A 27,978-nucleotide genomic window follows, 5' to 3' on the forward strand; every position below is an offset into this window, starting at 1 on the left:
GAAAACCTGTCCCAGCTGTGGGCAGCAGCCAGCAGCAGCAGGACTGCAAATGCCCCTGCAGGGAAAGCTCTGGGTGCAGAAGGGGATATTGGCCAGGACTCACCCTTTCCAGGGTGGGGGGTTAGTGCTCAGGGCAGTGTCAGGGCAAGAAAAGCTCAGGCAGCCCTTGCCTTGGTGCTACCAGGGCAGAGGTGCACTCCAGGCTCCCACAACAAGCAAGGCCTCTCCGGGGCCAGGCTCCAGGACACGTGTGTCCCCGGGGGTGAATCCTGGTCACAGTCCCCACTGGGAGGGCAGGTGGGCAGCAGCAGTGGCGGCTCTGCCATGGCTCCGAGACCCGTGGGCAGCAAGCGAGCTCAGGGCACAGCGGGGAGGCAGCTCCGCACCCTGGCCACTGCTGGGTGCACAGAGCGGCACCGGGCTCAGGGCCCTGAGCAGGGGCAGAAAATCCCAGCAGGGGAGGGCAGTGGGCAGGGTTTGCGGTCCTCAACCTCCAGGAAGCACTGCTCCGCCCTGGCACCTCTGTCCCACCCGGTCCCACACACTCCGTGCCTGCAGAGCTGCTGTCAGATATCCCCACAACACCCTGCGTGCACATGCCGCCTTCTACTGCCCCATGGGCCAAAGACACACCCCATGCTGTGCGATCAGGGAAAGGACAGGCTCCTCTGGGAAACACTTCCAGACTTCCTTGATTTGCTTTGGGGTCTTTTCTCTCTCTCACCTGAACTGCTTCTTCTGTGTTGATGGCTTCACAAGCTGCTGGACCACCTCTCCCATTCCTGCAGTTTTTACAACACTGGAAAATTTACATTGCTATTACTTCCTATAATTTACAGCCTTTTCTTGTTTTCTCTAAGTCTGCCTTCAGGGCCATGTTCACTTTCTTGTGCTGTCGCAATGCTCCTCACAAAGGACAGCAGGCACCAGTGATCACTGCTCTCCCAGCAGCTCTCTTTTCTTCTGTCGCCTGCTCAACTGCCCCCTCCTTGTTTCTTCTGCAGTAAACACCCCTTCTCCTGGTACCAGCTCTTCAGCATTAGCTCCTTCCTGCATTTATCCAGCACAGCTGCAGTTTGCTTTGCATCAGCTTCAGCCTGCCTCTAACAGCTGAGGCTCTGCATGATACTGAAATGTAAGTGAGAAAGAGAATCCAGAGACTCTTTATCTCCCGGGAAACAACTCACGTTTACTGCATTTCCAGAAAGAAAAGTATGAAATCTAAAAATGTACATAATATATAATGTAGCTAACTTTCAAAGGTTCCTGCCATTCACTTTTGCTCTGCCGCTCCCCCCATCGCTACTTTCAGGGCAGCCGGGGTGCCCGTGGCCAAGGTGCCCGTGCGGGGCAGCCCCTACCCGCACTCCGCACACCGACGGTCCCTGCGGGCAGCTCCCGCTTGAGGCCCCGCGGCTGAGCGGCGGCGCCGTCTCGCTCCCGCTCGCAGCTGCCTTTCTCGGCGCCGCTGTTGCCGGTTTTTCACGGGACACTCGACCGGCGGCAGCAGCTGCTCGGGCAGCAGCAGCAGCCGGCGGCACCTGGTGGGGTTGGTGTCCTTTTGGGGTGCGCTATTCCCGTGTAGCAGCGCAGGAGCCGTTACCGCGGCCGGGATTCGGGAGCTCCGGAAGCGCCGGCTCCCCCCGGCACCGCGGCTCGCCGCTCGCCGCTTTGTGCAGGGGACGTGAAGGCTCGTCCCCGCCGCGATGCCCGGCCCCTGCCGCGGACACCGGAGCGCTGTGCGCGGCGCGGAGCCGACGCCTGGCCCCGCCGCCTCCCTGTGCCGCAGCCCCGCCGAGCGCCCCGCTCCCGCCCCTCTCGCCTCCCCGCCACGGCCCCTCACGGGCGCGGACGCGGACGAGAAGCGGGGCCGGCGCCGGGGCAGGGCGCAGCCCCGGGGCGGAGCTGGCGCCGACGGCGGCGGCCGAGAGGAGGCGCCGGCGCCGCAGCAGAGAGTCGGTGCTGGCGGGGGGCAGCGAGGCGCGGGCGGCCGAGCGCAGCGGAGCGCAGCGGCGGGATGCGGCGGTGCCGGGGCGCAGGGCTGGCGGCGCTGGCCACGGTGCTCCTGGGTGCGCGGGGCTGGCGGCGGCGGTGGGGCTGGGGGCCCGGGGCTGTGCCCGGGGGCATTCTCCGCGGGGACAGCGCCATCACTTTTTTCTCCTTTTTTAAGTCGGTCTTTCTGCCTCCCTCCCTTATCTGCCTTCTCCCTTTCTCCTCTTTCAGCTCTCCGGGTCCCCCCTCGCCTCTTTTGCTCATCCTTCTTCATCCTTCTTAGAAGTACAACTCGGCTTTCCTGTGCTGCTCCTGACGTCATTCCATCCATCCATTCATTCCCCTGTGCCGTCAGCATTTGTTCTTGCCCTGCAATCTGCCGTCCTTCATTCACCGTCACACCTCGTCTCTCCTGTCTACTTTTCCCGCCTTCATCCGTCCTTCCACCCGTCTGACTTCCAACCCATCCATTCATGCATCCGCGCCAAACTTCTAAGCCTTCTCCAGGCTCTCCACACACCGATGCAGAGATCCTTCTCCACCCCAGCCACTGGCCACATGTCCCCATCCGTGACGACTGCCTCTGTCTCGCTGCTGCTTTCCCTCTGCCCGACCCTTTCTCCGGGATTCTCCCGCGGAACCGGCTGCCGGAGACGGCAAACCACCGACATAAAGTGATTTTCGGCATTTTTGTCTTCTTTCTCGGCAGTGGCTGCGGGCAGGGCACAGGTGCAGCAGAAGCCGTCGGAAGAGGCCACCGAGGGCGCCAGCATCAACATCAACTGCTCACACCCCAACCTAGAGATCGGCGACGTGATCCACTGGTACCGGCAGCTCCCGGGACGAGGTCCCGCCTTCATCGTGAGTGCTGTCAGAGGGTCCAAAGAGGTGCAGGACCCGCCGGGGACCCTGTTCGTGGCCGCAGACAGCCATTCCAGCACCCTGCAGCTCGCCCGGCCCCGGCTGCGGGACGCCGCGGTGTATTGCTGCGCCGTGGGAGACCCGGCGGGACAGGTCGGGGCTGTGGCCGGGCACGAAGCGCCGCGGGCGGGGTTTGGGGCGTGGCGGGGTCAGGGTCTGGGTGTGGGTCTGGGGCGCTGCCGCTCCGCCCGCCGGGGCCGCCTGGCTCCGCGCCGCCCCGCACAGCGCCGGGCGCGGGTCCCGCTGCACCGGGGCGGCGGCGGCGGGAGGGGCCCCGAAATGGCTCCCAAGCCGCCGAGCAGGCAAGGAGCTCCCGCCCCGGCCGTGATGGAGACAGACGTAGCCCTGCAGCAGCAGCGGCGGGTGATGAAACAGCGACCTGAATGGTAGTGATGCCCGCGGTGCCCGGAGATGGCGCGACTGAGCTGATCAGGATCTCCTGGTCTCCCCATTTGCTGGCACCTCGACTCACGAACCCCCAGTGCCCACAGCCCCACAAGAGTTGATGGTGCACAGATCTACGCGCGCACACTGTGTACATGGTGGATTCCTCCGGTAACTGGCCTTAGACGCTCAGGCCTATCGACAGATGGCGCGGCATCACCTGGTCTCCCAGTTGCCTCATGCACACGACACAGACACACAACAGAGGCAAAGAGGGCTCTCCAGCATTTGGTCCAGACCTGTGGCCTTACCTGTAGCTGATTCCCAAACCCCACGGACTCTCCAGTAGCCGGCTGGGAGCTCCTGGTGCCTCCAGTAGCCAACTCGCAGCCCACCCTTGTCTCTCCGGTACCTGACTCCCGGGGACCCAGGTTAGCACAAGCAGCTGGAGGTTGCCCACGTGGCTGCTTGAAGGGGTGGAGAGGGCTTTTCAGCAAAGCAAAGGGCTGTGCTGTGATTTCTTCGCCCCTGCCAGAGGGGGCAGTGTGTCTGCCTCTGGTTGAGGGTTTCTGCAGCAGGTGCTTTTCCCAGAGACCTTTTCCTTGAGGAGCTTCTTCCTTGGCTGAGGGAGAACAGAAGGAAAATCCTTGTGGAGAGAGACAGCCTGGGTGCAGGTGCCTTTGTCTGTGTCTGTGTCTGGCCCTACCTCTGTTCAAACAGTACCTAGGGAGAAGGGGGACACGAGCAGGTGCAGAGGGGCCCTTCCTGATCCTGTGCTGGGGTGGGCACAAGCCTCTGTCTCGGGCTGGGCTCTGGATGGCAGGGGAAGTTCACCATGGACACTTCTTCCTTGCTGGGGGATGGCTGGGCTGCTTCTGATCTCCAGGAGGGGCAAAAAGCAGGAAGACACCCAGCAGCCTCCTTGTGCCTGACAGCAGGCTGCACAGTCTTAGGCTCCTACGTGATATTTTAGGTGCCCAGGGCCCCTTTGCCAATGTGGCACAGAGTTCAAAGGCAGCAGTGCTACATGTCTGAGTGAGAGGCTATGCAAGCACCTTTGGAGCTATTGGGTTGTGAAAGAGCTCGGATGTGGCCTGAGTGCACATGGGAACCTCCCAGTGCTGAAGAAGCCTCCCCTTGGCCCTTGGGAACATGGAGCACAGAGAAGGGGGCAACTTGATTGCTTCCTTAGGCTGAGCATTTTAACAACTGCAGCTCCTTTCTCCAGAGAGCCTCCCTGGGGCAGAGGTGTAAGGTCCCAAGGAGATCTGTGTGGAGCAGCAGTGAGAGAGTTTTGCTCCACCCTCTGGGCTGAGGCCTGGAGGGTGCTTTGAGCTTGCAGAGGGAGGGGAAGGCAGGACCTGGTATCTTCAGCACCCTCTTTCTCGGAGATAGCGGACACCTGGTGGAGTGGAGATCGTGACATGGCCCTGATTTTTCTGGCAGCCTTCGTGGGACTGGCAGACTTTGGTGAGACACGACTTTCAGGCTGGGGAGGATCAGAACAAGGGAGTGTCCCGTCAGTGCTGGAGGGGGGGATGCTAATTCTGACTTTGCAGGGACTTGGCAGTCTTCCTGCAGGGAGAGCAGGGGGCTGTGGGTGGAGCACAGCAAGTACTCTGAGGGATGTCAGGAGTAATGGGCATAAAAGGGGGAATAAGGCTCCGCACATCTTTTGCTCAGATAACAAGAGCCTTTATGTGCACTGTTTATCCATATGTTGTTAGAGAGAGAGAGAAAGAGGGAGAGAGAGCGAGCTGCCAGGGGAGGCACCAGTGCTAGATATGGGAAATTCTCTCCTGGGTGTCTTTGAAAAAAGTGTTGCCAATCTGTGCTGGAATGACAAAATGCTTGAAGGGCATTCAGGGAAGGCTGAGTCCATGCTGGGAGAGGTGGAAAGCTTTAAAAAGCCAGGGCATGGACAGACACAGTGGTATGAATGTCACAGTGAGAAGTAGGAACAGAGCTAGGAGAGGCAGAAGGAGAGAGCAGCAGTTAATACAGCTGCTTCTGATCTCCAGGAGGGGCAAAAAGCCAGTGACACATACAGAAACACCTGATGGCCTCACAGCCCAAAGAGCTACTGCTGAAAATCAGGATGAGCTCACAGCCTGGCCTATGAGGAGTACCAAGAACTTGCAGAAAGAAGAGCGGACAGACAAGCCCCTTAGTCTTTCCTAGGCTGTGAAAAGTGAAGAATGGAGATGGGGGATAGTGAGAGAGCTGATGAAGTGATAGATAGATGGATACAGAGACAAGCAGCGCTGAAATGCCTTTCTGGCTTTACAGGTCATGCACAAAAGGACTTTGTGCTCCAGTTCCCACCAGAAGCCACCATCCAGGTGCAACACAACACAACGCTGCACTGTAATTTCTCCACCACCAGCTATTTCAATCCCTACATCTTCTGGTACCAGCAGCTCCCAACGCAGCCCCCTAAGCTGTTGCTGCAAGTGGCAAAATGGAAACCTCAGGATGAGTCAGGAAGGTTCTCCTCTGTGCTGTCTGTGGAGAACTCGCAGGTGCTTCTCCATGTGCAGAACGCTGAGCTCCAAGACAGTGCTGTCTATCTCTGTGCACTGAGCCCACACTGGTGCCCTCAGCGTGCAGCCTTGCACAGAAAGGCGTGTGTGGGTGCTCTGAGGAGTGTTTCTCTCCTTGCCTCTGTTTGCATGTAGCTTTGAGCTCCGCCTGCCCAGCAATGGCACCTGGGGGCTGTGGTGAGGCTGGATTGTTGCCTCCCCTGCCCGTGCAGCAGGAAGAAGTGTCCTTAAGCAGATGTCAGTGGGACTTGAATAGATGTGCCTAGATCCAGGGTCCTGGGAAATGATCAAAATGGTATAGCAAAACTGACACGGTTTCAAGGGGAGCCTGCCCTGGGAGGAGAGCTACTGCAGAGCTATTAGCACATAAGCCACGCCAGACTCAGGAACACCCCGGAGCTGTAGAAACTAACTGGGTCCCAGGGGCGCATATGCAGGAGCAGTATCCTACTTGCTTGTCCAGCTCTTGTTCTTTCCTCAGCTGCCACTGATGGCCACTGTTGGAGAAGAGGGCCCTTCATGGGAGACACGTCTGTCCTTATGGTTTTATACCACCTAGCGTAGGTAGCCCGAGGAGGGAAAATCCCTTCCTAGCCCTGCATCTGGGGATGAGGCAAACTCTCAGCATTCGAGCAGGTCGCCTCTGCCAGACAATGGAGAAGATTCTCTGCTCCATCCCCTCAAGATGTCCCACTCCTTTTCATGTGTCTCCTGCAGCTGTGGGGAATCACCAGTGCTTGTCTGGGGGGAGTCCCTATGTCCCTGAGTGAGTGTGGGTTTCTCAGCCAAAGAGAAATCACCCGGTCCCCCTGTTTCTGGGATCCAGTTTGTTGTTCTGTGTGCAGTGCTGTTGTGGTGCTAAGCTCTGTTTGGTGGAGCAAAGAGCTGGCCCTGGAGAGCAGCTGTGGTGGAAGGTGACAGAAACAGCCAGGGTGCCTGGAAGGAGACACTGTGTGGGTTTTCCTCCCTGGGGGAGTAAATGTGCAGATGTTTGCAGTGAGGCCTCCTGAGGTGACACACAGAGCTCAGTCTTTGTGCCAAGGAGGGGGTGGGGAATGCGTGCGAAGGACAGACAGCACAGAGAGAATGAGAAGGAGGGAAGGAGAATGAGGCACCTGGAGAAAAGAGGTGGCCTGTGCCTGTGGGGGACAGGAAGGTGGATGAGTAGCCGTGCTCCCACTTGGACGGGAAAGAAAGCAGTGGTTTGGATGCCAGCTGGAGGATGATTTCAGTTGTGTCCTCTTGCTCTTGAAGCACCCAAAGATGTGTGATGGAAGATTCAGGATTCTGTGAGAAAAGTGGGACGTGTGGGAGACCAAATAACAAACATGTTTGAATATGGGGGCACTACTAACTCATTCCAAAATGACAGTTGAAATGACCTGCGTGCTTTTTTCTCAGCATGTTACATTGATCCTGATTGCCCATGGCACTAATCTTTCCCTGTTCTTTTATGGTCACAGCTTCGCCAGATGTCCTGAAAAGTGAATGCCATGACTTAGCATTGCTGAGGATGCTGTTGGGGGACCCTTCACAGACTGAGTAGTCACTGCGAAGTGCAGGCAGAGGGCATGAGTTAGTCTGCTGAGTTAGTCCGCTCACATCTGCTGTGTTTTCCTGGCCATATTTGGAGATGGAGAGCTGGACGCACAGTGTGTCTGGCGAGAGCTCAGAGGACGATTCTTCCATGCAGCTGTCTGCAGTATTTCTAACACTAGGAAGGGAGGCACTGCTTCCCAGGGCATTTTCCCCCAAAGGCTTGACTCAAGAGACAACATTTCCCCTGGGGGAAGGCCCCTTTCAGCTTCTTGAGGCACTGACATGCAGGCGTGAGTTTGGCAGAGGCATGCATGAGTATATGTATGTAACTGCATATATACGTGTTTTCGTGCATGTTTGCCAATGTCTGTGCATCTGTGTATGCATTTCTGCATGATTTGGGCATCTGTCACTGTTCTGGGATTTCCCCATATGAATTAGATCTTGGGGATGGGGAGAGGGAGGGAGGGGGGGAGGGGTTATGGACCCTGGTGTGTGGCCTGGTGTGGTTGATTTCAGTATCAATGTGCCAGTCACTTGAGTCTAACACCTGTGTGCCACAGCTGGGCTGCACAAAATGCTTTATGGGGTGTGCAGCTCTCTCATTTCGGTTTTCATTTGTTGCCCTGACACTTGCACTCTCTTGCTACGCTCTGTCAGGCTATGAAGGTTCAATAGTAACAAGTGAGACAGTAAAGTAGTAAAAAATATGTTTATTGCTTCACGCAAGCTGTAGCCTGTGTTTAAACCAATTACCTTAGTAAAGATTATGCGTAATATTAAAGCTTTCAAGCAGGCAAAAGCAATGCATATAATAACTATCATGACTGCAATTATTATGACAGTTTGTAAGCTCGAGGCGAGCCAGGCTGATAGGGACAGTCCGAAATTTTGGAACAATTCTTGCAACCAATTAAACCCATTATCATTATGCTGTTTAATGTCCAAGGCTAGGCGTTTAAAGTTTGTGATCTTCCCTTCGATCAGGGTTGAATGGTCGCTCAGGTTGAAGCAGCATATGCCTTCGAATTCTTCACATCTGTGGTTGTGTCGTAAAAGAAGATAGTCAACTACCGCTCTATTTTCTAACACACCGGCACGCATGGCTTGCACATCTCTAAGTATTGCTGATAGGGCAGCAGAAGTGGTATTGATAGTCTTAGCTAAAGAACATGCGATCTTGATAGTTCGTAGCAACTCCCACCCCAGGCGTAAGGAATGCTGCGGCTGAGATTTGTGATGTTGAGAATAAGATTACTTCTGAATTGCATTCATGGTCAAGGGATGAGGCCTCCCTCCTTTTCCGTGTTTGATTCCCAGCTATTTCCTCTCTCTCTTGTTTGCTTGGCATATAGATGCTCAAATGACAGAGGGTACAGGGGCCACCAGTAGCATTGGCTGGAATGTAGGAGTAAGCTTTTACTCCACATAGCCAAAACATTCCTGTGGGGAGCACAATATGTGCATAATTAAAGGTTACGTTGGTTGTTTTATTACATTTAAGAGGAGGCCCATCTTCCGTAAAGTTGTGGCATGTTTGGGTTTTGCCGGTACAATTTACCATCATAGCACGCTCGACCGCAGGAAACATTCCTTTCACCTTAATTTCTATCATTGTTTTGTTATACTGTGTTGTGATGGGACCCCATCGAGACACCTGACTAAACATGTTAGTTACATTGAAATTTGCTGGTACTGACTTGTTTTGCACCGTTTCCAGGGGTATAGGGAACCCAATAGTGCAAGTGGCGTAAATTTGGACCACCGAAGTTCCTCCTTCTAGACAAAAGTGAGCAGTATTTAGTATTTCCCTAGCTAACTTTTCCCAAATATTGACATTGCTGCCCCATGGGTTTGAGATCAATGTTGTCACCAGGGCCGTGTGGAGCAGGAACACGAGCCTCCACATGGTATCCTATAAGAGAACACATTTAGGTTTTCCTCGAGGCGGGGTGCCTCGGGATAAATTGTTAATAATCAGGAATTTTCCACCGAGAACTGATTCGATGTTTTTTTCCCCTGGCATCAAGCACTTCCCGTGCAAGGGGCCCTCGGGGTTTAGACAATGTCAGGGACTACTCCAGTTTGTGGTAATTTTTCCATCACAGTCTGTCCTGGTTTACCACGTGCAGGATCGATTGCCCTTAACGATGCCCGTATCGTTAGGGCAAAAGGCCTGGGTTCTGGGACTACCAACTGTTCCCCATCAATTATTAAGTAGATGCACAGCATGGTTAATGCGTAGATCCCAATTCGCTTTTTCTGCTTGAGCATGTCTTTTACGTAAGCCATTGGCCCTTTCCACCATCCTGTTTGCCTGGGGATAGTAGAGGGTGTGGAATGTCCAACTAATCCCTTCTTGTGTCGCCCAGTCCTGTACTACGTGGTCTGTAAAGTGAGTTCCATTATCACTTTGTATTTCCTTTGGTACCGCTAATACACTGAACCATTCTGGAAATACCTTAATGGTAGCTTCTCCATTCGCATTCAGACAGCTGTCGCTCAGAGGAGATGGGAGACCACCTCAGCTCCCACTAGTATGTATTTTCTCCCACTCGATGGCTTAAGAGTCCTATATAATCAATCTGCCAAGATTGCCACAATAGTTTTTTATTACTGACATGTAGTGGGGCTTGCTGTTCTGGATGATCCCTTTTTAATCTTAGTTGGCATTGAGGACAGGCTGTTATGATTCGTCGAACAGTTGTTATATCTATGCGCCATCCTCGAGCTATACTTTCTGTTACTAAATCCTTTTCCCCCGAATGTCCTCACTGTATATGTAGTCATTGTCCTATTCAGTTCCACTCTACTTCGTTTACTGTCACTGCTCTTACCCTCGACAACTTGTCAGCTGTCCTGTTCCATTTAGCTGTCAGACTTCCGTCTGAGTTGTGGGCTTTCACCCACCCTATCGCAATAGACCGTTTCCTTCCTTTTTCCAACAACTCTTCCCAGTCTGCTTGCTGCCATACTGGACACCTATTTATTTGCCATTTATTACATTCCCCAAATCCTGTCCAGTCTGTGGCCCCCTTGAATACTGCATGTGAATTGGTATACACTGTTGTTGCTCCGTTTTTTATTGCCGCCTCGTGGCTGTTCTATGTGAAGAGGCATCGGTGAACCACACCCCATTTAAGTCAGACTTTTCAGTGAGTGGTTCAGCTACTGCAATGGGAGATTTTGGGTAGCCCGGTATTGTTTCTGGTACGAGGTTAGTTAGGGGTAATTGGTATTTGGTTATCTTTAAGGGGTATTGTTTAACATTAGTTATCTTACTAGACAGCAGCACAGGGGAAGTTTGCAAAAGTTTGATATTAGCTGTTTCAAAGCTCCACCAGATCCCGTTTGGGAGTATGCAATTTCTTTAGCCAGGTGGGGTGGACAGCACATTCCCCTTTTTCACTTGTTGCAATTTGCTCACTATCTGTTCTATGTCCTCTGTTTTCTGATTATGTAGCACGGATCGTGGGACACCTAACACCAGGGCATGTCGCCACAATCTATTTTGTTTCTCCCTGTCTTCCTGTTTAGTCCCTGTTTCCATCCTGTGTCGCCTGGGAGGGGAATGTCCTCTCCTCGGGGCAGACAAGGCAGTAGCCTGTCTAATGCGCTTTTCCCATGGTTTGGTATCCATCCCCATCTCTTGCGCTGTTCGATGTACTTCCAACAAGGTATCTGCCCACATTGGTATTGGCGTGGGGGGGGGGGAGGGGGCACTGAGGTTATAATGCCTGTGTGCCTCTGCAGCTACAGTGCAATCTCATATTGCTTGTAGCTTCAGCTTTAATGCTGTAGGCAATCCCCATATTAACGGCGTTAGGCAGTTTGGGCTTACCAGGGCTTGCATGGGGACGTTACAGGCTCCCCTCTCATATACCTGCTGTATACAAGCCACCTTTTGTACGGCTTCTGTAAGCCCACTGTGGGTATTTATATCTCTTCTCAAAGGTTCTCCTCTGTTCCTTGGGTCTTGTCCCCCTGCCCAATAGCAGGGGGCAGCAGTGCTGCAGGCTGGGGACCTGTCCTGCTGTCTGCCAGTCAATTCCTCTATCCTACACACGACAGAGGCTTCATCTTCCCAATTATCATTTGCCCAGTCAGCTCCAGGGCTTGAGGGTCCACATCCGTGTCTCCTCAATAACTCACGCAGCGACATAGTTCAAAACGTTTCTATCCGGTTACCCTAGCTTATGTATCTACTGAGTCTTTGTCCTATTCTACCGACTACACCAAAAGTTACTGTCACGCTATGAAGGTTCAATAGTAACGACTGAGACAGTAAGGTAATACAAATATATATTTATTTCCTCACACAAGCTCTCGGATTAGTAACACCCATTAAAATGATGTGATTGCTAATTTAGAAAGGATAACCCCAAACCGTCAGCTACTGCACTGTTAATCAGAAACACTGCTTATCCCAATGCGAAAGCTATCTTGTTCACTCTCTAAGCGAGAGGACTCTCAGCCTCAAGGAGTTACCTTAACCCAGCATCCCAGGAAAAGGGGAGGGGGGGAAAATACTCACAGTCCAGCTGGAGAGGATGATCAGGTCACGTTCCTGTCCCCTGCTCAAACTCTCTTAGCTTCCAAGTCTCTTTTTATAGGGCTGGGGCTCTGGGCAAACACTGCTTTTGCTGACCTCTGCGAGTCGCACAATCACAGGACTGTTTCTTCTTTTTCTGCTTGGAAAGTCTGTGCTAGCGAGGGAAGACCACAATACCTCCGCATTGCTTCCTCCCTGCCTGAAGTCCGTGCAGTTTCTATCCCACGGCCTTGCACATATCAGTTGGCAAACTTCTTTAGTCCTGTTAACTCTTTACTTGCTCGTCACACTCGCACTTAAAAAATTGCCCCAGTCGGCATGGCAAAGCACCTTGTGCCGGTCAACAGAATGCATCTGAGAGAGATCCCACCTCTGACACAAATAAAATGCCACGATTTGTTGTGATCTCTCGATTTTACAGGACAACGTTCTGTGTGAATCAACCTTTATTTCATAAACTCATTCCTTAAAAAGCAAACGAGGGCTCAATCCCTTTTCAACAGACTGGCCTAAATTGTTAATGTTCTGATTTGTTACTTCATCAATTCACTAATTCACATACTTATGAGCAAAATAGTTACCTAGCTGATGGTGAGAGTGCTCATCCTTCCTCCTCTGGTGCGATGCGGGCGTCCCCTGAATTACACCAGGAAGCACAAGAGCCTCAGCAGTCCAGCTGCTGGTGGATCCACTTCAAAGGCTGTCTGGGTAAGCTGATGTATTTATACCTTCCAGCTAGGAAGTTTGGGCTATAGCATTCTCATTGGTTGTTTCAGTTACTGTGAAAGAGCTTGCTTAATTCTGAAAAGTATCATTTCGCTCAGGTGTTAAGAAGTAGTTACTTATAAAACTGCAAGGATAGCAGACCTTGTTCTTTCTGCCCTTGAGTAAGTGGCACATGCGTAGCTCTCACTTTAGCCTAATGGTGCTGTTCCCGACACACATCAGGACTTAGCATGAGCTCTGTGTTAGTCCCAAAGCCTGAACAGGAATTGAGTGACCAGCCACAGGGGCATGAGTGGAGCATAGGGGCTCTACACTTGCTACCCCTGCCCTTGGGTGTAGACCATACCCCCTCATTCTGGCGACAGACAGAAGGATGAGGAGGAGAAGGTCCTGAGTTATCGCCAAGGCTACTTCTACCACCGTCTCCACTCCTACCATCCTCTGAGACCATCTTCTGTCTGAGCCTCTTTCCCAGCTCCATCCAGAGCAAGAGGAAATCCCTTCCCCAACAGCTTGTGGGACTGCTCACTTCACAGGGTCTCCTGTAAGCCTGGGCTCTTCACTAGAGGATGGCAGTGGTTGGGGTCCCACTCTGCAGGACGTACTCCAAGGCCAGGGGAATGTTTCTGGGCCGATGTTCAGCAAGGCAACGACTGATGGCCACTGCCTGCGGAGTAGCTGGGGGTATCTACCTCAGCTCCAAGGGACAGTGCCTGAAAGGGGCCCATTGCAGTGTGTCCATTCCTCCTGTTCCTCCGGGAATGGTGAAGGGCCTCCTTGTGCCCCAACCTTATTTCCCTGCAGAGCAACACGTTTCTCCCTGGGCAGCTAGGCAGAGCATCTGGAAAGGGAAAGAACACACAGAGGACCAGGCTGGAATGCACTTTAATGAATATCTGCTGGAAAGACAACACAGCTAGGCACAAACAGTCCTGGAGGTTCCTGCAGAGCATTGGTGACAACTTCTTGACACAGGTGGTGGAGGAGCCAACAAGGAGAGGTGTGCTGCTGGACCTCGTACTAACAAACAAAGAAGGACTGGTGGAAGATGTGAAGGTTGGGGGCTGCCTTGGCTGCAGTGACCATGAGATGGTGGAGTTCAGGATCCTGCGAGGAGGCAGCAGGGCACCAAGTAGGATCGCAACCCTGGACTTCAGGAGAGCAAACTTTGGCCTCTTCAGGGACCTACTTGGAGGAATCCCATGGGTGAGGGCCCTAGAAGGAAGGAGTGTTCAAGAGAGCTGGTTAATATTCAAACATCACTTCCTCCAGGCTCAAGAGCGGTGCATCCCTATGAGTAGGAAGTCAAGCAAAGGAGGCAGGAGACCTGCATGGATGAGCAAGGAGCTCCTGGCAAAACTCAACCAGAAGAAGGAAGTATACAGAAAGTGGAAAGGGGGACAGGCCACTTGGGAGGAATATAGGAATGTTGTCAGAGTATGCAGGGATGCAACGAGGAAGGCTAAGGCCCGTTTGGAATTAAATCTGGCTAGAGATGTCAAGGACAGCAAGAAGGGCTTCTTCAAATACATCATCAGTAAGAGGAAGACTAGGGAAAATGTGGGCCCTTTGCTGAATGGGGTGGGTGCCCTGGTGACGAAGGATGCAGAGAAGGCAGAGTTACTGAATGCCGCCTTTGCTTCAGTCTTTCCTGCTCAGGCCAGCCCTCAGGAACCCCAGACCCTGGAGGCAAGAGAGAAAGTCTGGAGAGAGGAAGACTTTCCCTTGGTGGAGGAGGAGTGGGTTAGAGATCATTTAAGCAAACTTGAGAACTGGCTGAATGGCAGAGCTCAGAGAGTTGTGATCAGTGGCAGAGTCTAGTTGGAGGCCTGTAGCTAGCGGTGTCCCCCAGGGGTCAGTACTGGGTCCAGTCTTGTTCAACTTCTTCATCAATGACCTGGATGAAGGGACAGAGTGCACCCTCAGCAAGTTTGCTGATGATACAAAACTGGGAGGAGTGGCGGATACACCAGAGGGCTGTGCTGCCATTCAAAGAGACTTGGACAGGCTGGAGAGGTGGGCAGAGAGGAACCTCATGAAGTTCAACAAAGGCAAGTGCAGGGTCCTGCACCTGGGGAGGCATAACCCCATGCACCAGTACAGGTTGGGGGTTGACCTGCTGGAAAGCAGCTCTGTGGAGAAGGACCTGGGAGTGCTGGTGGACACCAAGTTAAGCATGAGGCAGCAATGTGCCCTTGTGGCCAAGAAGGCCAATGGTATGCTGGGGTGCATCAGGAAGAGTGTTGCCAGCAGGTCGAGGGAGGTGATTCTCCCCCTCTACTCAGCCCTGCTGAGGCCACATCTGGAGTACTGCGTCCAGTTCTGGGCTCCCCAGTACAAGAGGGATGTGGCACTACTGGAGCAAGTCCAGCGAAGGGCCACAAAGATGATTAGGGGACTGGAGCATCTCTCTTATGAGGAAAGGCTGAGAGAGCTGGGCCTGTTTAGCTTGGAGAAGAGAAGGCTGAGAGGAGATCTTATCAACGTGTACAAGTATCTGAAGGGAGGGTGTCGAGAGGATGGGACCAGACTCTTTTCAGTGGTGCCGAGCGACAGGACGCGAGGCAACGGGCACAAACTGAAACACAGACACTTCCATCTTAACATGAGGAAAAACTTTTTCACTGTGAGGGTGACAGAGCACTGGAACAGGTTGCCCCGAGAGGTGGTGGAGTCTCCTTCTCTGGAGATATTCAAAACGCGCCTGGATGCAATCCTGTGCAATGTGCTCTAGGTGACCCTGCTTGAGCAGGGGGGGTTGGACTAGATGATCTCCAGAGGTCCCTTCCAACCTCAGCAATTCTGTGATTCTGCGATTCTGTGACTCTCAAGAGGGAAACAAGGTCACTCAGAGCGGAGGCCCTCGTGCAGGGAGCACCAGGAGCAGTCAAGAATCTGTGCCGCATAGCCATGGCAGAATTTCCACAGGGCATCTGTCTGCCTGCCCTGCAGAGGGAGAGGGGGCAACAGATCTTCCCTAGGCCAGCTTGTGTGTGTGTGTGTGTGGGGGGGGGGCTTTGCAGCCCAGAGGAGCAGAAAACAACAGAGAAAATTGGAAGGAAAGGGAAGAGTAGAAGACAGGAAGTGTTTCAGAGACCCCCCCCCCCTTTATGACCTCCATTGTATGGGGAGCCCTGAATGCTCAGTCTCCCTGAAACCCATGGCCAGGAGCTTTCTCCTCAGTTTAGCACCATCTTCTGGGTTCCTGAAGGTCCTTGTCTGGGCTGCCATCAGTGGCATTAGCAGGGGGGGCACCTTCTGCTGCGGTAGTGGCTGGAAATGCTGGAGAGGTCACAGCACTCAGAGGTGCTGGGGACTCCCTCACAGCTGAGGATGCTGCCAACAGCAGCGGAGGTGGAGGATCCCACAAGAGTGTTCTGTGGGAAGGAGCTGAGGATGGTGCCGGGCAGGGTCATCACCACAGGACAGGGCTGAATGACAACGATGGAGGCCTGGCACTGCCTGACACAGGGCTCATTGCAGCTGTTGGCCAGCGGGGTGGGGCCGCAGGGCCGGCATGGCTGGCACTGGTCATAGCAGGACATGTCTGGGGGCTGGAGGTGCACCTGCGAGGGAGGGCAGGGAGCAAGCAGAGCACAGGGTCATATGAGGAGCAGCCTGTGACCCTGCCATGAGGGAGCCCAGGCACCTGCTGGGCCGGGAGATGGAGGCTGTGTGAGTAGGCCCAAGGGCTTCTTGCCCTGACTCTGCCAAGGTCCTGCAAAGAGCTGCCAGGCCCAGGATGGCTTCTGCCTAGCCTATAGCTGAAGAGCCACCTCAGCAAAGTCCCAGCCTCTCTCCTTGCCAGACCTTCTACTCCCTTCCCCCACCCATGACAAGGATCTCAAAGCACCAGCATAAGACAGAGGAGAAGATTTCAGCTGAGATAGTCACTGAAGCAAGACCTCATCCGGAAGGAGGAGGTGGAAGAGAAGAGCCTTCAGACTCACCTGGTTCCCAATGAGAAGGCAGCGAGGGAAGCGGATGAAAGAACGAGGAGTTGGGCTGCCTGTTATACTGGGCCTGCACTGCCCCAGACACAGTGTCATCCTTTGCACAAGTGACAAATTTCTAAGATGCTCACAATGAATGGAAAACATCCCAGCTAATGAGATAGGCTGTGTTGTTGTTTCCCTCTAGGCTTCCTTTTCGTTTCCTGCTTTATGCCATGCCCAATATCTCCCCGAGGCTCCTTTGAGTGCTCTGATGAGAGGTCCAAGGATTTCTGGGGCACAAATGTGTCAGTGCAGGCAGAAGACATGGTGCAGTGGCCAGAGGGGTTCTGTGCAGGCAGATGTCATCACACTGAGATGCTTTGGTAGGGTTCTTTGTGGCCCCATTCTCAGGAAGGGGCACAATCTCAGCCCTGAAATCCTTGTCTCAATGTCCGAGGGCTTGCAGGTATGAGGATGCGCAGCATCCTTCTCTTTCTCTCCCTCCCATCTTTCTGCCACAGTCACTGGTGTTCATCTCCCCCAGCCGGTCATCTGTGCTACCGGGATTCAACGCCTTCCACTTAACACTGCACCCAGGAGAGACTGGCTGACCTGTTTGTCCTCCTCCTCTCTCTGGACAGTCCTTGAGAGTCCTCAAAGAGCACTGTCAGCTTGTCTGGGGCTTTGTCCCGCACAGGGTGCTCCAGCCCTGCTCTGCAGGGGAGGCCCTCAGCATCTCACTGAGGTCGCCTTGGTATCCCCCCCCTACCCTGGTGTGTGTTTGTGGGCACTACTGGGTGTGCGAGTGTGTTTGTGTACCAGCCTGTGAGACTGAGCATGGGGGCACATGCATGAGCTCATGTTTCTGTGCATACGTGTGTTTGCATGTGCATGCATAAGTGTATTTATGTTAACTTCATGTGCATGTGTGCTCATGAACTCATGCTTGTGCCTATGCATCTGCGTATGTATTTGAACACATTTGTGCATCCTGGGTTACTCTGTGTGCACAGAATTGTGCAGGATTCCATGGATGTGCCCAGCCAGTTCCAAGGTTCATAGTGACATCCCGCTGTGGAAGTGCCAGACTGAGGGACAGGGAGCAGGCCAGAGAGCTCAGGTCTTCCTGAGAAGGAGGCAGAGCATAGGCCAAATCTTTCCCTGCTGTCTCCAGGCACCCCTTAGGGGGCTGGACTGTTTTCTTGAGGCGTCCCCGGTTCCTGACCTAGGTAAGAGTGGCATTCCTCTGGGACTCATCTGCCTCCTCAGGGATGGCCACAGTGGACTCTTGGCCAGAGCCAGAAGCCACAGGGAGAGGAGCGAGTTCCCAGGGAGACCAGGAGAAGGCAGGTGGCGACACTGGGGCTAGGGCCAGAGGCACCAAAACCCAGCACCAACACTGGAAAGGGTCAGGGCCCTCCCTTGCTGGTAGCACCATCTGAATCTAGTCCTGGTATACTCACCCTCATACGAAACCTCACCTGAAGGACCACCTGGGAGCAGCCCATTCCCACAGTTCGGCACTGGCTGAGATGCAGGAGGACTGGCTTCAGGGCTCCCGTAGCCTGGGGGAATTCAGCTGGCATCACCCCACAGGGAAAACCACCCACTCGGTTTGCATTGAAAAACCTTTTCCTTAAAATATGTCCTGACCAAATGTTTTGGCATTTCCCAGATGAAATCTTTCATTCAGAGATCTTGCAGCCACATGCTCTGAGTTTTCCAGCATGAACCTCTGCCAAGTCTGGTTGGATATTGTGAGGGTTTCCTGTCTACTCCAACTCCCTCCCCCCCCACACACACACACTCCCCTTTCCCAGGGGATTTCCTGCTCCTGAAACACAATTGCACACCTTTGATTGTCTTCCCTCCCTGGGCCTGTGTCCCTGTGGGAGGAGATGCCTCCCTGCGGGGTTTGCCCATTGGTATCAGGGCCACCGCGGGCTCACCCTCCCCAATAGACACACATCCCATTCCCGGGTCATATGGACGGTGCGCCTGCATTTGACTGGTGCCTCTGCCTCCCAACAGAAAAGCATGACTGGTCCTCGAGGATGCACAGATTAAAAGCTTCTTCCACACTTGTTTCTTTGGCATCTTCTCCCTCCCTCCAAGTGATTACATGCAGAACATGGAAGCTTCTATCTCTATGCCCAGGTAAGCACTGGGTGAGCTACGGAGAGCCACCAAACCTTTGTGCGACTCCCAGGTTACCCTGTGCTGGGAGATGTCAATAAGATCCAAGCAGGGCAGGATCCCATCCTGAAAGTGTCCTGCAGATATGAGGAACCAGTAGAGAAATGCCCAAACCCTCTTTCCTCACTGCTGACCCTGGACGTTCTGTACAGCATTCTGCAGGGAGTGGTATCCAATGTTTGTGCCTCCAGCCTCCTGGAGCTGCTGCACATATCGCAGGTGTAGCACTGGCAAAGTGTGGGGTTCACAGGAGTTTGTCCTTCATCTTTGAAGAGAAGTGACCACTCGAATGGACATCCCCCTACCCGGCACTCACGTCCAGGAAGAACACTGCAGGGAGGAGATCTTTTGCAGGGGAACAGGGTGACCCTATCATGCTCTGCTGGGAGCGCAGTGTCTCCTGGCTGCAGTCAGAGTCCACCCCTCCACACTCCTCCAGTGCAATGGAACAGCTTTGCCCATGGTCCCTGCTGCGCAACTGCCTGCCAAAACAGCCCTGGTCTCAAAACAGGGGCTTTTAACAGGCCATATCCTAGTCAGGCCCCAGGCGTGTGCCTGCCTCAAAGTCCTCTCCTCCTGCATAGGGCGCACAGGGCCATTTTTGGAGGAGGGCAGGATTATTACTATTACTTCCTTTAATTTATGAGGGTTTTTGGGGGTTTTGTTTTTGTTTTGTTCTCTCTAACTCTGCCTTTATGGTCACTCTCCCTTCTCCCACTCTGGTGATTAACTCCTGCAGAGGACACACAGCATCAGCCATCACTACTTTCCTAGCAGTTCTCATCTTCTGTCACCTAACTTCTTCCCCTCCGTTTCTTCTGCAGTAAACATGCCTTCAAATATGATTCTTTCTGAATTTATTCATCAGTGTTGCAACTTGCATTGTAGCCACAACAGCTTGCAACTAATAGTTAAATTTCTGCATTATATTCATGGGAGTGTTAGAGAACAGGAGCATCAGTGGCATTTAAATTTACAAAATTCCTGCCATTTCCTTTTGCTTTGCCTATAATTCCAGGGGTGTTAGGGGTTCCTGGGCCAAGGTGCCCACGTAGGAGGCAGCCCCTGCCTACGCTCCCACACACCAAGGGTCACAGAATCACAGAATGGTTGAGGTTGGAAGGCACCTCTGCAGATCATCTGGTCCAACCTCCCTCCTCATGCAGGGTCACCGAGAGCACGTAGCCTGGGATTGCGTCCAGACGGCTTTTGAATATTGCCAGTCATGGAGATTCCACAGCCTCTCTGGGCAATCTGTTTCAGTGGTCTGTCACCCTCACAGTAAACAAGTTTTTCCTCATGTTCTGACAAAAATTCCTCTGTTTCAGTTTGTGCCTGTTGCCTCTTGTCCTATCACTGGGCACCACTGAAAAGGGTCTGGCCCCATCCTCTTTACACCCTCCCTTCAGATATTTAAATGCACTGACAAGATCCCCCCTCAGCCTTCTCTTCTCCAAGCTGAACAGTCACAGCTCTCTCAGTCTTTCCTCATATGAGAGATGCTCCAGTCCCTTAGCATCTTAGTAGTCCTCTGCTGCACTTGCTCCAGGAGCTCCCTGTCTCTCTTGTACTGGACAGCCCAGAACTGGACACAGTACTCCAGGGGTGGCCTCACCAGGGCTGAGTAGAGGGGGAGGATTACCTCCCTTGAGCTGCTGGCAATGATCTTCCTGATGCCACCCAGGATACCAGTGGCCTTCTTGGCCACAAGGGCGCATTGCTGGCTCACGGTCAGCTTGCCCACCAGGACCCCCAGGTCGTCCTCTGCAGAGCTGCTTCCATCAGGTCAGCTCCCAGCCTGTACTTGTGCATGGGGTTATTCCTCCCTAGGTGGAGAGCTCTGCACTTGCCTTTATTGAACTTCATGAGGTTCCCCTCTGCCCATCTCTCCAGACTGTTGATGTCCCTCTGAATGGCAGCACAGTCTTCTGGTTTATCAGTCACTCTTTCCAGTTTTGTATCATCAGGTCCCTGTGGGCGGCTTTGGCTCCCTGGAGCCCTCACGCATGTCCGCATTCTAACCTTGGTCCTGAGCGGTGGCTCCTGGGCAAAAGCAGACTGCGGGGAGGGGACGGATGGAGCTTGGTGCGTTTTAGGGGTGCGCTGTCCCCGTGCAGCAGCACATGAGCCGCTATTGCTGACGGGATAAAGGAGTTCAGGGACCGTGGGGTCCCCACGCGATGCCGGCTCGTCCCGCTTCCATGTGCTCCGAGCAGCGCCGGGAAGATCAGCGCTCGTCTCTGCCGGGATGCCCGGCCCCTGTCGCTCCCGTCCCGGCTACCCCGGCCCCGCCTGCCGCCGACGTGCCCTCCTGACCTCGTCCTGCCCGGGCCGGCCCGTGTGTCCAGGCCATTGCCGCAACCGTCGAGCTCCGTCTCGAGCCCAGGAGCGCCCTCCGTGTGCCGCAGCCTTGCCGAGCGCCCCGCTCCCGCCCCTCTCGCCTCCCTGCCACGGCCCCTCACGGGCGCGGACGAGGCCGAGAAGCGGGGCCGGCGCCGGGGCAGGGCGCAGCCCCGGGGCGGAGCTGGCGCCGGCGGCGGCGGCCGAGAGGAGGCGCCGGCGCCGCAGCAAAGAGTCAGTGCTGGCGGGGGGCAGCGAGGCGCGGGCGGCCGAGCGCAGCGGAGCGCAGCGGCGGGATGCGGCGGTGCCGGGGCGCAGGGCTGGCGGCGCTGGCCACGGTGCTCCTGGGTGCGCGGGGCTGGCGGCGGCGGTGGGGCTGGGGGCCCGGGGCTGTGCCCGGGGGCATTCTCCGCGGGGACAGCGCCATCACTTTTTTCTCCTTTTTTAAGTCGGTCTTTCTGCCTCCCTCCCTTATCTGCCTTCTCCCTTTCTCCTCTTTCAGCTCTCCGGGTCCCCCCTCGCCTCTTTTGCTCATCCTTCTTCATCCTTCTTAGAAGTACAACTCGGCTTTCCTGTGCTGCTCCTGACGTCATTCCATCCATCCATTCATTCCCCTGTGCCGTCAGCATTTGTTCTTGCCCTGCAATCTGCCGTCCTTCATTCACCGTCACACCTCGTCTCTCCTGTCTACTTTTCCCGCCTTCATCCGTCCTTCCACCCGTCTGACTTTCAACCCATCCATTCATGCATCTGCGCCAAACTTCTACGCCTTCTCCAGGATCTCCACACACCGATGCAGAGATCCTTCTCCACCCCAGCCACTGGCCGCATGTCCCCATCCGTCCCGACCGCCTCTGTCTTGCCGCTGCTTTCCCTCTGCCGGACCCTTTCTCCGGGATTCTCCCGCGGAACCGGCTGCCGGAGACGGCAAACCACCGACATAAAGTGATATTCGGCATTTTTGTCTTCTTTCTCGGCAGTGGCTGTGGGCAGGGCACAGGTGCAACAGGACCCGTCGGCAGAGGCCACCGAGGGCGCCAGCATCAACATCAGCTGTTCACATCCCAACATACAGACCGGCGACGGGATCCACTGGTACCGGCAGCTCCCGGGACAAGGTCCCGCCTTCATCGCGAGTGCTTTCAGAGGGTCCAAAAAGGTGCAAGACCCGCCGGGGACCCTGTTCGTGGCCGCAGACCGCCATTCCAGCGTCTTGCAGCTCGCCCGGCCCCTGCTGCGGGACGCCGCGTTGTATTACTGCGCCGTGAGAGACCCGGCGGGACAGGTCGGGGCTGTGGCGGGGCAAGAACCGCCGCGGGCGGGGTTTGCGGGGCGGGGCGGGGTCTGGGTGTGGGGCGCTGCCGCTCCGCCCGCTGGGGCCGCCTGCTCCCGCGCCGCCCCGCACAGCGCCGGTCGCGGGTCCCGCTGCGCCAGTTGTTCCTAGCTTAGGTCCGCAGTGGAGGGAGCACCAGAAGCAGCCAAGAATGTGTGTCCCTTGAGCAGAGCAGTCTTCTCAGGGCATGTGCCTGCTGGCCCCGCAGAAGGAGAGGGGCCAGCAGGTGGCCCCTTGGCTGGGTTGGGGGGTGGGGGTGGGGGGGGCGTGTCATGGCCAGCGAAGCAGAAGAGAACAAAGAAAGGGGCGAGAGTGGAAGACAGGCAAGTCAGACATTGTCGGCTGTGTTTTGAGGGAGCCCACGCTAGCCCCTTTGCTGCCCTCCTTTTGCAAGGGGAGCCCTGGATTCTCAGCCTCAGAAAATCAATGGCCTGCGTCAGCTTCTGAATTCCTTCTGTGGTGCCATCGCCAGCAGCTGTAGCAGGGGGGGCACCTTCTGCCACAGGAGCGTCTGGAAATACTGGAGAGGTCACAGCACCAGGAGGTGATGGGGACTCCCTCACAGCTGAGGATGCTGCCAACAGCAGCAGAGGTGGAGGATCCCACGGTGGCGTTGTGCAGGAAGGAGCTGAGGATGGTGCCGGGCAGGGCAACCACCACGGGAGGGGGTTCAATGACAACGGTGGAGGCCTGGCACTGCCTGACACAGGGCTCCTTGCAGCTGTTGGCCAGCGGGGTGGGGCTGCAGGGGCAGCCTGGCAGGCACTGGTTGTAGCAGGACATGTCTGGGGGCTGGAGGTGCACCAGTGAGAGAGGGCAGGGAGCAAGCAGAGCAGGGAGGTGTGTGAGCAGCATCCTGTCACCTGCCACAGAGGAGCCAAAGCACCTGCTGGGCTGGTGTCACGCTATGAAGGTTCGATAGCAACGGCTGAGACAGTAACACAATAAAAAATATGTTTATTTCCTCACACAAGCTCTTGGATTAGTAACATCCATTAAAATAATGTGATTACTAATTTAGAAAGGATAACCCAGAACTGTCAATTACTAATTTAGAAAGGATAACCCAGAAGCGTCAGTTACTGCGCTATTAATTGGAAGCACTGCTTATCCCTACTTGAAAGCTAGCTTGTTCACTCTCTTAGTGAGAGGACTCTCAACCTCGAGGAGTTACCTTAACCCAGCATCCCAGGAAAAGAGGAGGGTGGGGGGGAATACTCACGGTTCAGCCGGAGAGGATGATCAGGTCACGTTTCCATCCCTGCTCAAACTCTCTTAGCTCCCAAGTCTCTTTTTATAGGGCTGGGGCTCTGGGCAAACACTGCTTTTGCTGACTTGTACGAGTTTCACAATGACAGGACTGTTTGTTTGTCTGCTTGGAAAGACCCTGGTAGCGAGGCAAGAGCACAATACCTCCGTATCGCTCCTTCCCTCCCTGGGGGTCCATGCAGATTCCCCAGGCTGTCCTTATCAGGCAGCAGAGTTCTTTAGTGCTGTTAACTCTTCTATTCCGCAGCCTTGAGCATATCAGTCCTTGTGCATCTCAGGCGGCAGACTTCTTCAGTCCTGTTAAGTCTTCACTCGCTCGTCAGCCGGGATTGGCAGGCTGTTGAGGAAGGCACACAGGCTTCTTGTCCTTCCCCTTGTCCTGCCAGGGCCCTACAGGGAGCGTCCATGCCCAGGAAGGCCCTTGCCTTGCTCCTAACGCAGGAGCCACCTCAGTGAAGCCCCAGCATCACTCTGAGGCAGACCTTCTTCCCCCTTCTCCCTCCCATGAGAAGCAGCCCCAAGACCCAGCCTAAGATGAGGGAGCAGGTATTGTCTGAGACAACCCAGAGGAGAAGGAGGAGGAGAAGGGGGCCTCAGACTCACCTGGTTCACACCGAGCAGGAGGTGAGGGAAGTGGAAGAGAGAGCAAGGGAGTCGGGCTGCCTGTTATGGTGGGCCTGCACTGCCCCAGGCACAGTGGCACCCTTTGCAGAAGTGACAATTTGCTAAGATGCTCATAATGCATGGAAAACATCCCAGGTAATGACACGGGCTGTGTTGTTGCTTCCCTGCAGGCTGCCTTTTCATTTCCTGCTGTCTTCCTATCAATCCAGGCGATCCTATCTTCCTATCCAGGCTGCTGCTCCACCGGCTGGGGCTGCCTCACCCCGTGCTGTGCCGTGCTGGCCGCGGGTCCCGCTGTGCCAGGGCCTTGGTGGCGGGAGGGGCACCGAAATGGCTCCCAAGGCGGCAAGTGGGCAAGCAGCTCCTCCCGCCCCTCGCCCCCCACTGCTGCCCCCGCTCCCCCAAACCGGGACGAGGACAGATATTCCCCCTGCGGCAGTGGGTCAGCGACCTGAGTGGTGGTGGTGCCAGCAGTGCCCCAAGCAGGGCCATTTCAGGATAGGCATGGTTTGTAAAAGAGAGGGTTATGCTGGGGTGTCCTCCCTTTACTGGATTCAAGGAGTGTGTCTGTCCCTGCATGGGTGATTTCTGCAGCAGGCGCTCTTTTCAAGAGGTTTCTCTTGAGGAGCCCCCTCTGTGGCCGAGGGAGAAGGAGGAGAAAAATGCTTGTGCATGGTCCTTTCTCCATCCAGACTGTCCCTGGGACAGGGTGCACATGGGTGCCTGCAGGGGTTCCTTTTCCATCTTTTCCAGAACTGGTTGGAGGTCCCTCTGCCTGCCTGGGTGCTGGGTGACAGGAGAAGATCACTGGGGTGCTTGTCCCTTGCTGTGGGATGGTTGGGCAGGTTGCGATCTACAGGAGGGCCAAAAGAGAGGGAAGGCCTCAGTAGCCTCCTTTGTGTCCCCTTTGCCTGAGCACAGCCTGCATTAACCGTCCACTAGGTTCCCACAGTCCCTTTGGCAATGTAGCCTGGACTTCAGAGGAAGCAAATGCCACCTGTGGCTAGACTGTACAAGTACAAAGGTGCAGTTTGATTCGTTTGCTGAGCGCTTTCAGCGCTAGCCCGCCATCTGTCTGGAGAGCCTTCTTGTGGTAGAGGTGTGGGTCTCAAGGAGGTCTGTCTGCAGCAGCAGTGAGGGAGCTTTGCTCCACCCTCTGTGCTGAGGTTTGGAGGCTGCTTTGAGGTGACGGAGGGAGGAGAAGGCAGGCACCTGCAAGCTTCATCTCGCTCCTTCTGGGAGGTCCCTGGTCACCCTGTGAAGAGGAGAGCTTGACATGGCCGTGATCTTCCTGGCAGCCGTGGCGGGACTGGCAGACTTTGGTGAGACACGACTTGCAGGCTGAGAAGGAAGAGGGCAAGAGTTTGTGCTGTCAGTGGTGGAGGGGAGAGATGTGAGTGCTGAGCCTCCAGGTAACTGGCAGTGTTTCTGTAGGGAGGCAGGGGCTGCAGGTGGGACATGACAAGTAACCGGAAGTATATGTCAGGTGTGATGGGCGTCACAGGAAGAATAAGGCTACACTTTAATTTTGTAGAAACTAACATTCTTGTATGTACTGTTAATACATCTGTGTTTGGAAAGCGAGAGATGCTAGATAAGAGCCCAATAGTGTGTATCGGATCTTTTCTCCAAGACGAATTGGGTAAAATGCTACAAATCTGGGTAGGGTTGGGTGCAATCCTTGAAGGACATGTAGAGAAGGCTGACTCAGTGCAAGAACTCAAATGCTGTACAAGGACGGGTCGAGGACAGATTATGTGGTGTGTGTTTTGGCAAAAAGGTTACAGTAAGAAGTTACGCTCAGAGGCACAGTGCATCTCTTGTCTTGCTGAAGGAGAGAGCAAAGTTAATATAGCTCAGGGACTGATAGGAAGACAGCTGATGGACTCAAAGCCCATGAGCTACTGCTGAAAAGCAGGATCACCTGGGGTGTGAGGAGTGACAAGAACCTGCAAGCTGAAGCACGCATGGACCAACAGTTCAGCGTTTTGCACGATATGAGAAGTTAGATGGAGAATGGGGATAGCAAGAGGGCTGATGAAGTGATCGATAGATGCATACACGGATAAGCAAAGTTAAAATGCCTTCCTGGCTTTACAGGTCACGCGCAAAAGGACTCTGTGCTCCAGCTCCCACCGAAAAGGACCGTCCAGGCAGGACACAGTGCAACACTACACTGCAATTTCTCCACCAGCAGCTCTTATCCCTACATCTTGTGGTACCAGCAGTTCCTGACCCAGCCCCCTCAGCTGCTGCTGCGTGTGGACAAATCCAGACCTCGTGTGGATTCAGGGAGGTTCTCCTCTGTGCTGTTAGCTGAGAGCTCCCTGGTGCTTCTGCATGTGCAGGATGCCAAGCTCCAGGACAGTGCTGTCTATCTCTGCGCGCTGAGCCCATGCCAGCGCGCACACCCTGCAGCATTGCAGAGAAAGGCTTGTGGGCTGCTTTGGGGAGTGGATGCCTCCCTGCCACTGTCTGCATGAAGCCCTGAGCTGAAGCCTGTGGTAGCAGCCACACGTGGGGGGTTGTGGTGAGGTTTGGTCTCTGCCTGCCAAGCCTGTGCAGCAGGGAAAAACGGTGAGAGGCACGTGCTGGTGTGACTTTTAGAGCTGTTTCTAGAAGCAGGGGCTTGGATGAGGAAAAGGTTCCAATAAATCAGACATGGGTTCCAGAGGAGACAGGGCTGGAGGCAGACCCATTGAAGCCTGCAACATACACAAGGCAAGGCAAGCTCACAGATCCTGTGCTCAAAATAGCTGGAACACTGGAGCAAGTACTTAGGAGAGGTATGCTACCTGCTTCTCTTCCTGCTCCTCTTCCCTCTGTCTCCACTCACGGCCCCTGTTGGGGAAGGTGCTCTTGGTAGGAGACACAACTGCTCTTGTGGTTTTGCCCCCTGGCCAAAGTGGCACACGGAAAGAATATGCCTTCGTAGCCTTGCATCTGGGAATCAGCTAAGCCCTCAGGATGTGAGCAAGACCCATCAGCTGGACACTGGACAAGCTTCCCCGTTCAAGGCCCTGCCAGCCCCTGCCTCTGAGCACTCCCACTCCTTTTCATGTGTTTTCATGGTTGAGGTTAGAGGGGCCCTTTAGAGGTCATCTAGTGCAACCCTCCTGCTCACGCTGGCTCACCTAGGAGGCTGCCAAGGATGCTAAAGACCACGTCCAATTGGTTTTTGAATATGTCCAAGGGTGGTGACTCCACAACCTCTCTGGGCAACCTGTTCCAGTGCTCAGTCACTCTCACAGTAAAAAAAAGGTTTTCCTTAGATTCAGACGCAACTTCCTGTGTTTCAGTGTGTGCCCATTGCCTCTCGTCCTGTCACTGGGCACCACTGGAAAGCGTGTGGCCCCATCCTCCTTACGCCTTCCCTTCAGGTAGCTAAACACATTGATAAGATCCCTCCTGAGCCTTCTCTTTTCCAGGCTAAACAACCGCAGCTCCCCCAGATCAGGCCGTTAACCTTTCGGAGCAAGGCCTTGTTCTGCTTGGGCACATCTTTGTCACCCGGACGAGTGTGGGAGCAAGGAAGTGACTGGGCAAATCTTTAGTCTCTGTTGGTGTCAGAGGGTGGCGACACCCTCGCTGTTGTAAAATGTACTGCTAAATTCACCAGCATGG

The 27,978-nt window shown here is 54.6% G+C and overlaps 1 protein-coding gene across 5 annotated transcripts; it reads left to right on the forward strand.

Annotated features, from left to right (window-relative positions):
- Nucleotides 1-7,276: 7,276 nt before the first annotated feature.
- On the forward strand, nt 7,277-23,348 carry LOC136994368 (uncharacterized). Of its 5 annotated transcripts, XM_067311853.1 has the most exons (5): nt 7,599-7,700; nt 9,100-9,168; nt 18,624-18,749; nt 22,109-22,413; nt 22,967-23,348. In XM_067311853.1, the coding sequence occupies exons 3-5, from the start codon at nt 18,647-18,649 to the stop codon at nt 23,234-23,236; spliced, it is 678 nt and encodes a 225-aa protein (XP_067167954.1). In that variant the 5' UTR covers nt 7,599-7,700; nt 9,100-9,168; nt 18,624-18,646; the 3' UTR covers nt 23,237-23,348. The 5 variants fall into 5 exon arrangements, with proteins under 5 accessions (XP_067167952.1, XP_067167953.1, XP_067167954.1 ...); XM_067311851.1 differs by lacking the exon at nt 9,100-9,168 and having other exon boundaries at nt 7,277-7,669; XM_067311854.1 differs by lacking the exon at nt 9,100-9,168 and having other exon boundaries at nt 7,690-7,700.
- Nucleotides 23,349-27,978: the final 4,630 nt, after the last annotated feature.

This window comes from Apteryx mantelli, chromosome 28, assembly GCF_036417845.1.
Source record: "Apteryx mantelli isolate bAptMan1 chromosome 28, bAptMan1.hap1, whole genome shotgun sequence".
Lineage (NCBI taxonomy): Eukaryota > Metazoa > Chordata > Aves > Apterygiformes > Apterygidae > Apteryx > Apteryx mantelli.

Excerpts from the sequence above, each read along its gene's own strand:
- LOC136994368 (XM_067311851.1), top strand. The coding sequence starts at position 7,474 with ATGGAGAGCTGGACGCACAGTGTGTCTGGCGAGAGCTCAGAGGACGAT. Across the intron at positions 7,670-18,623 it reads TGAGGCACTGACATGCAGGC|AAAAGCATGACTGGTCCTCG; the intron begins GTGAGTTTGGCA and ends GCCTCCCAACAG. Across the intron at positions 18,750-22,108 it reads GCTTCTATCTCTATGCCCAG|TGGCTGTGGGCAGGGCACAG; the intron begins GTAAGCACTGGG and ends CTTTCTCGGCAG.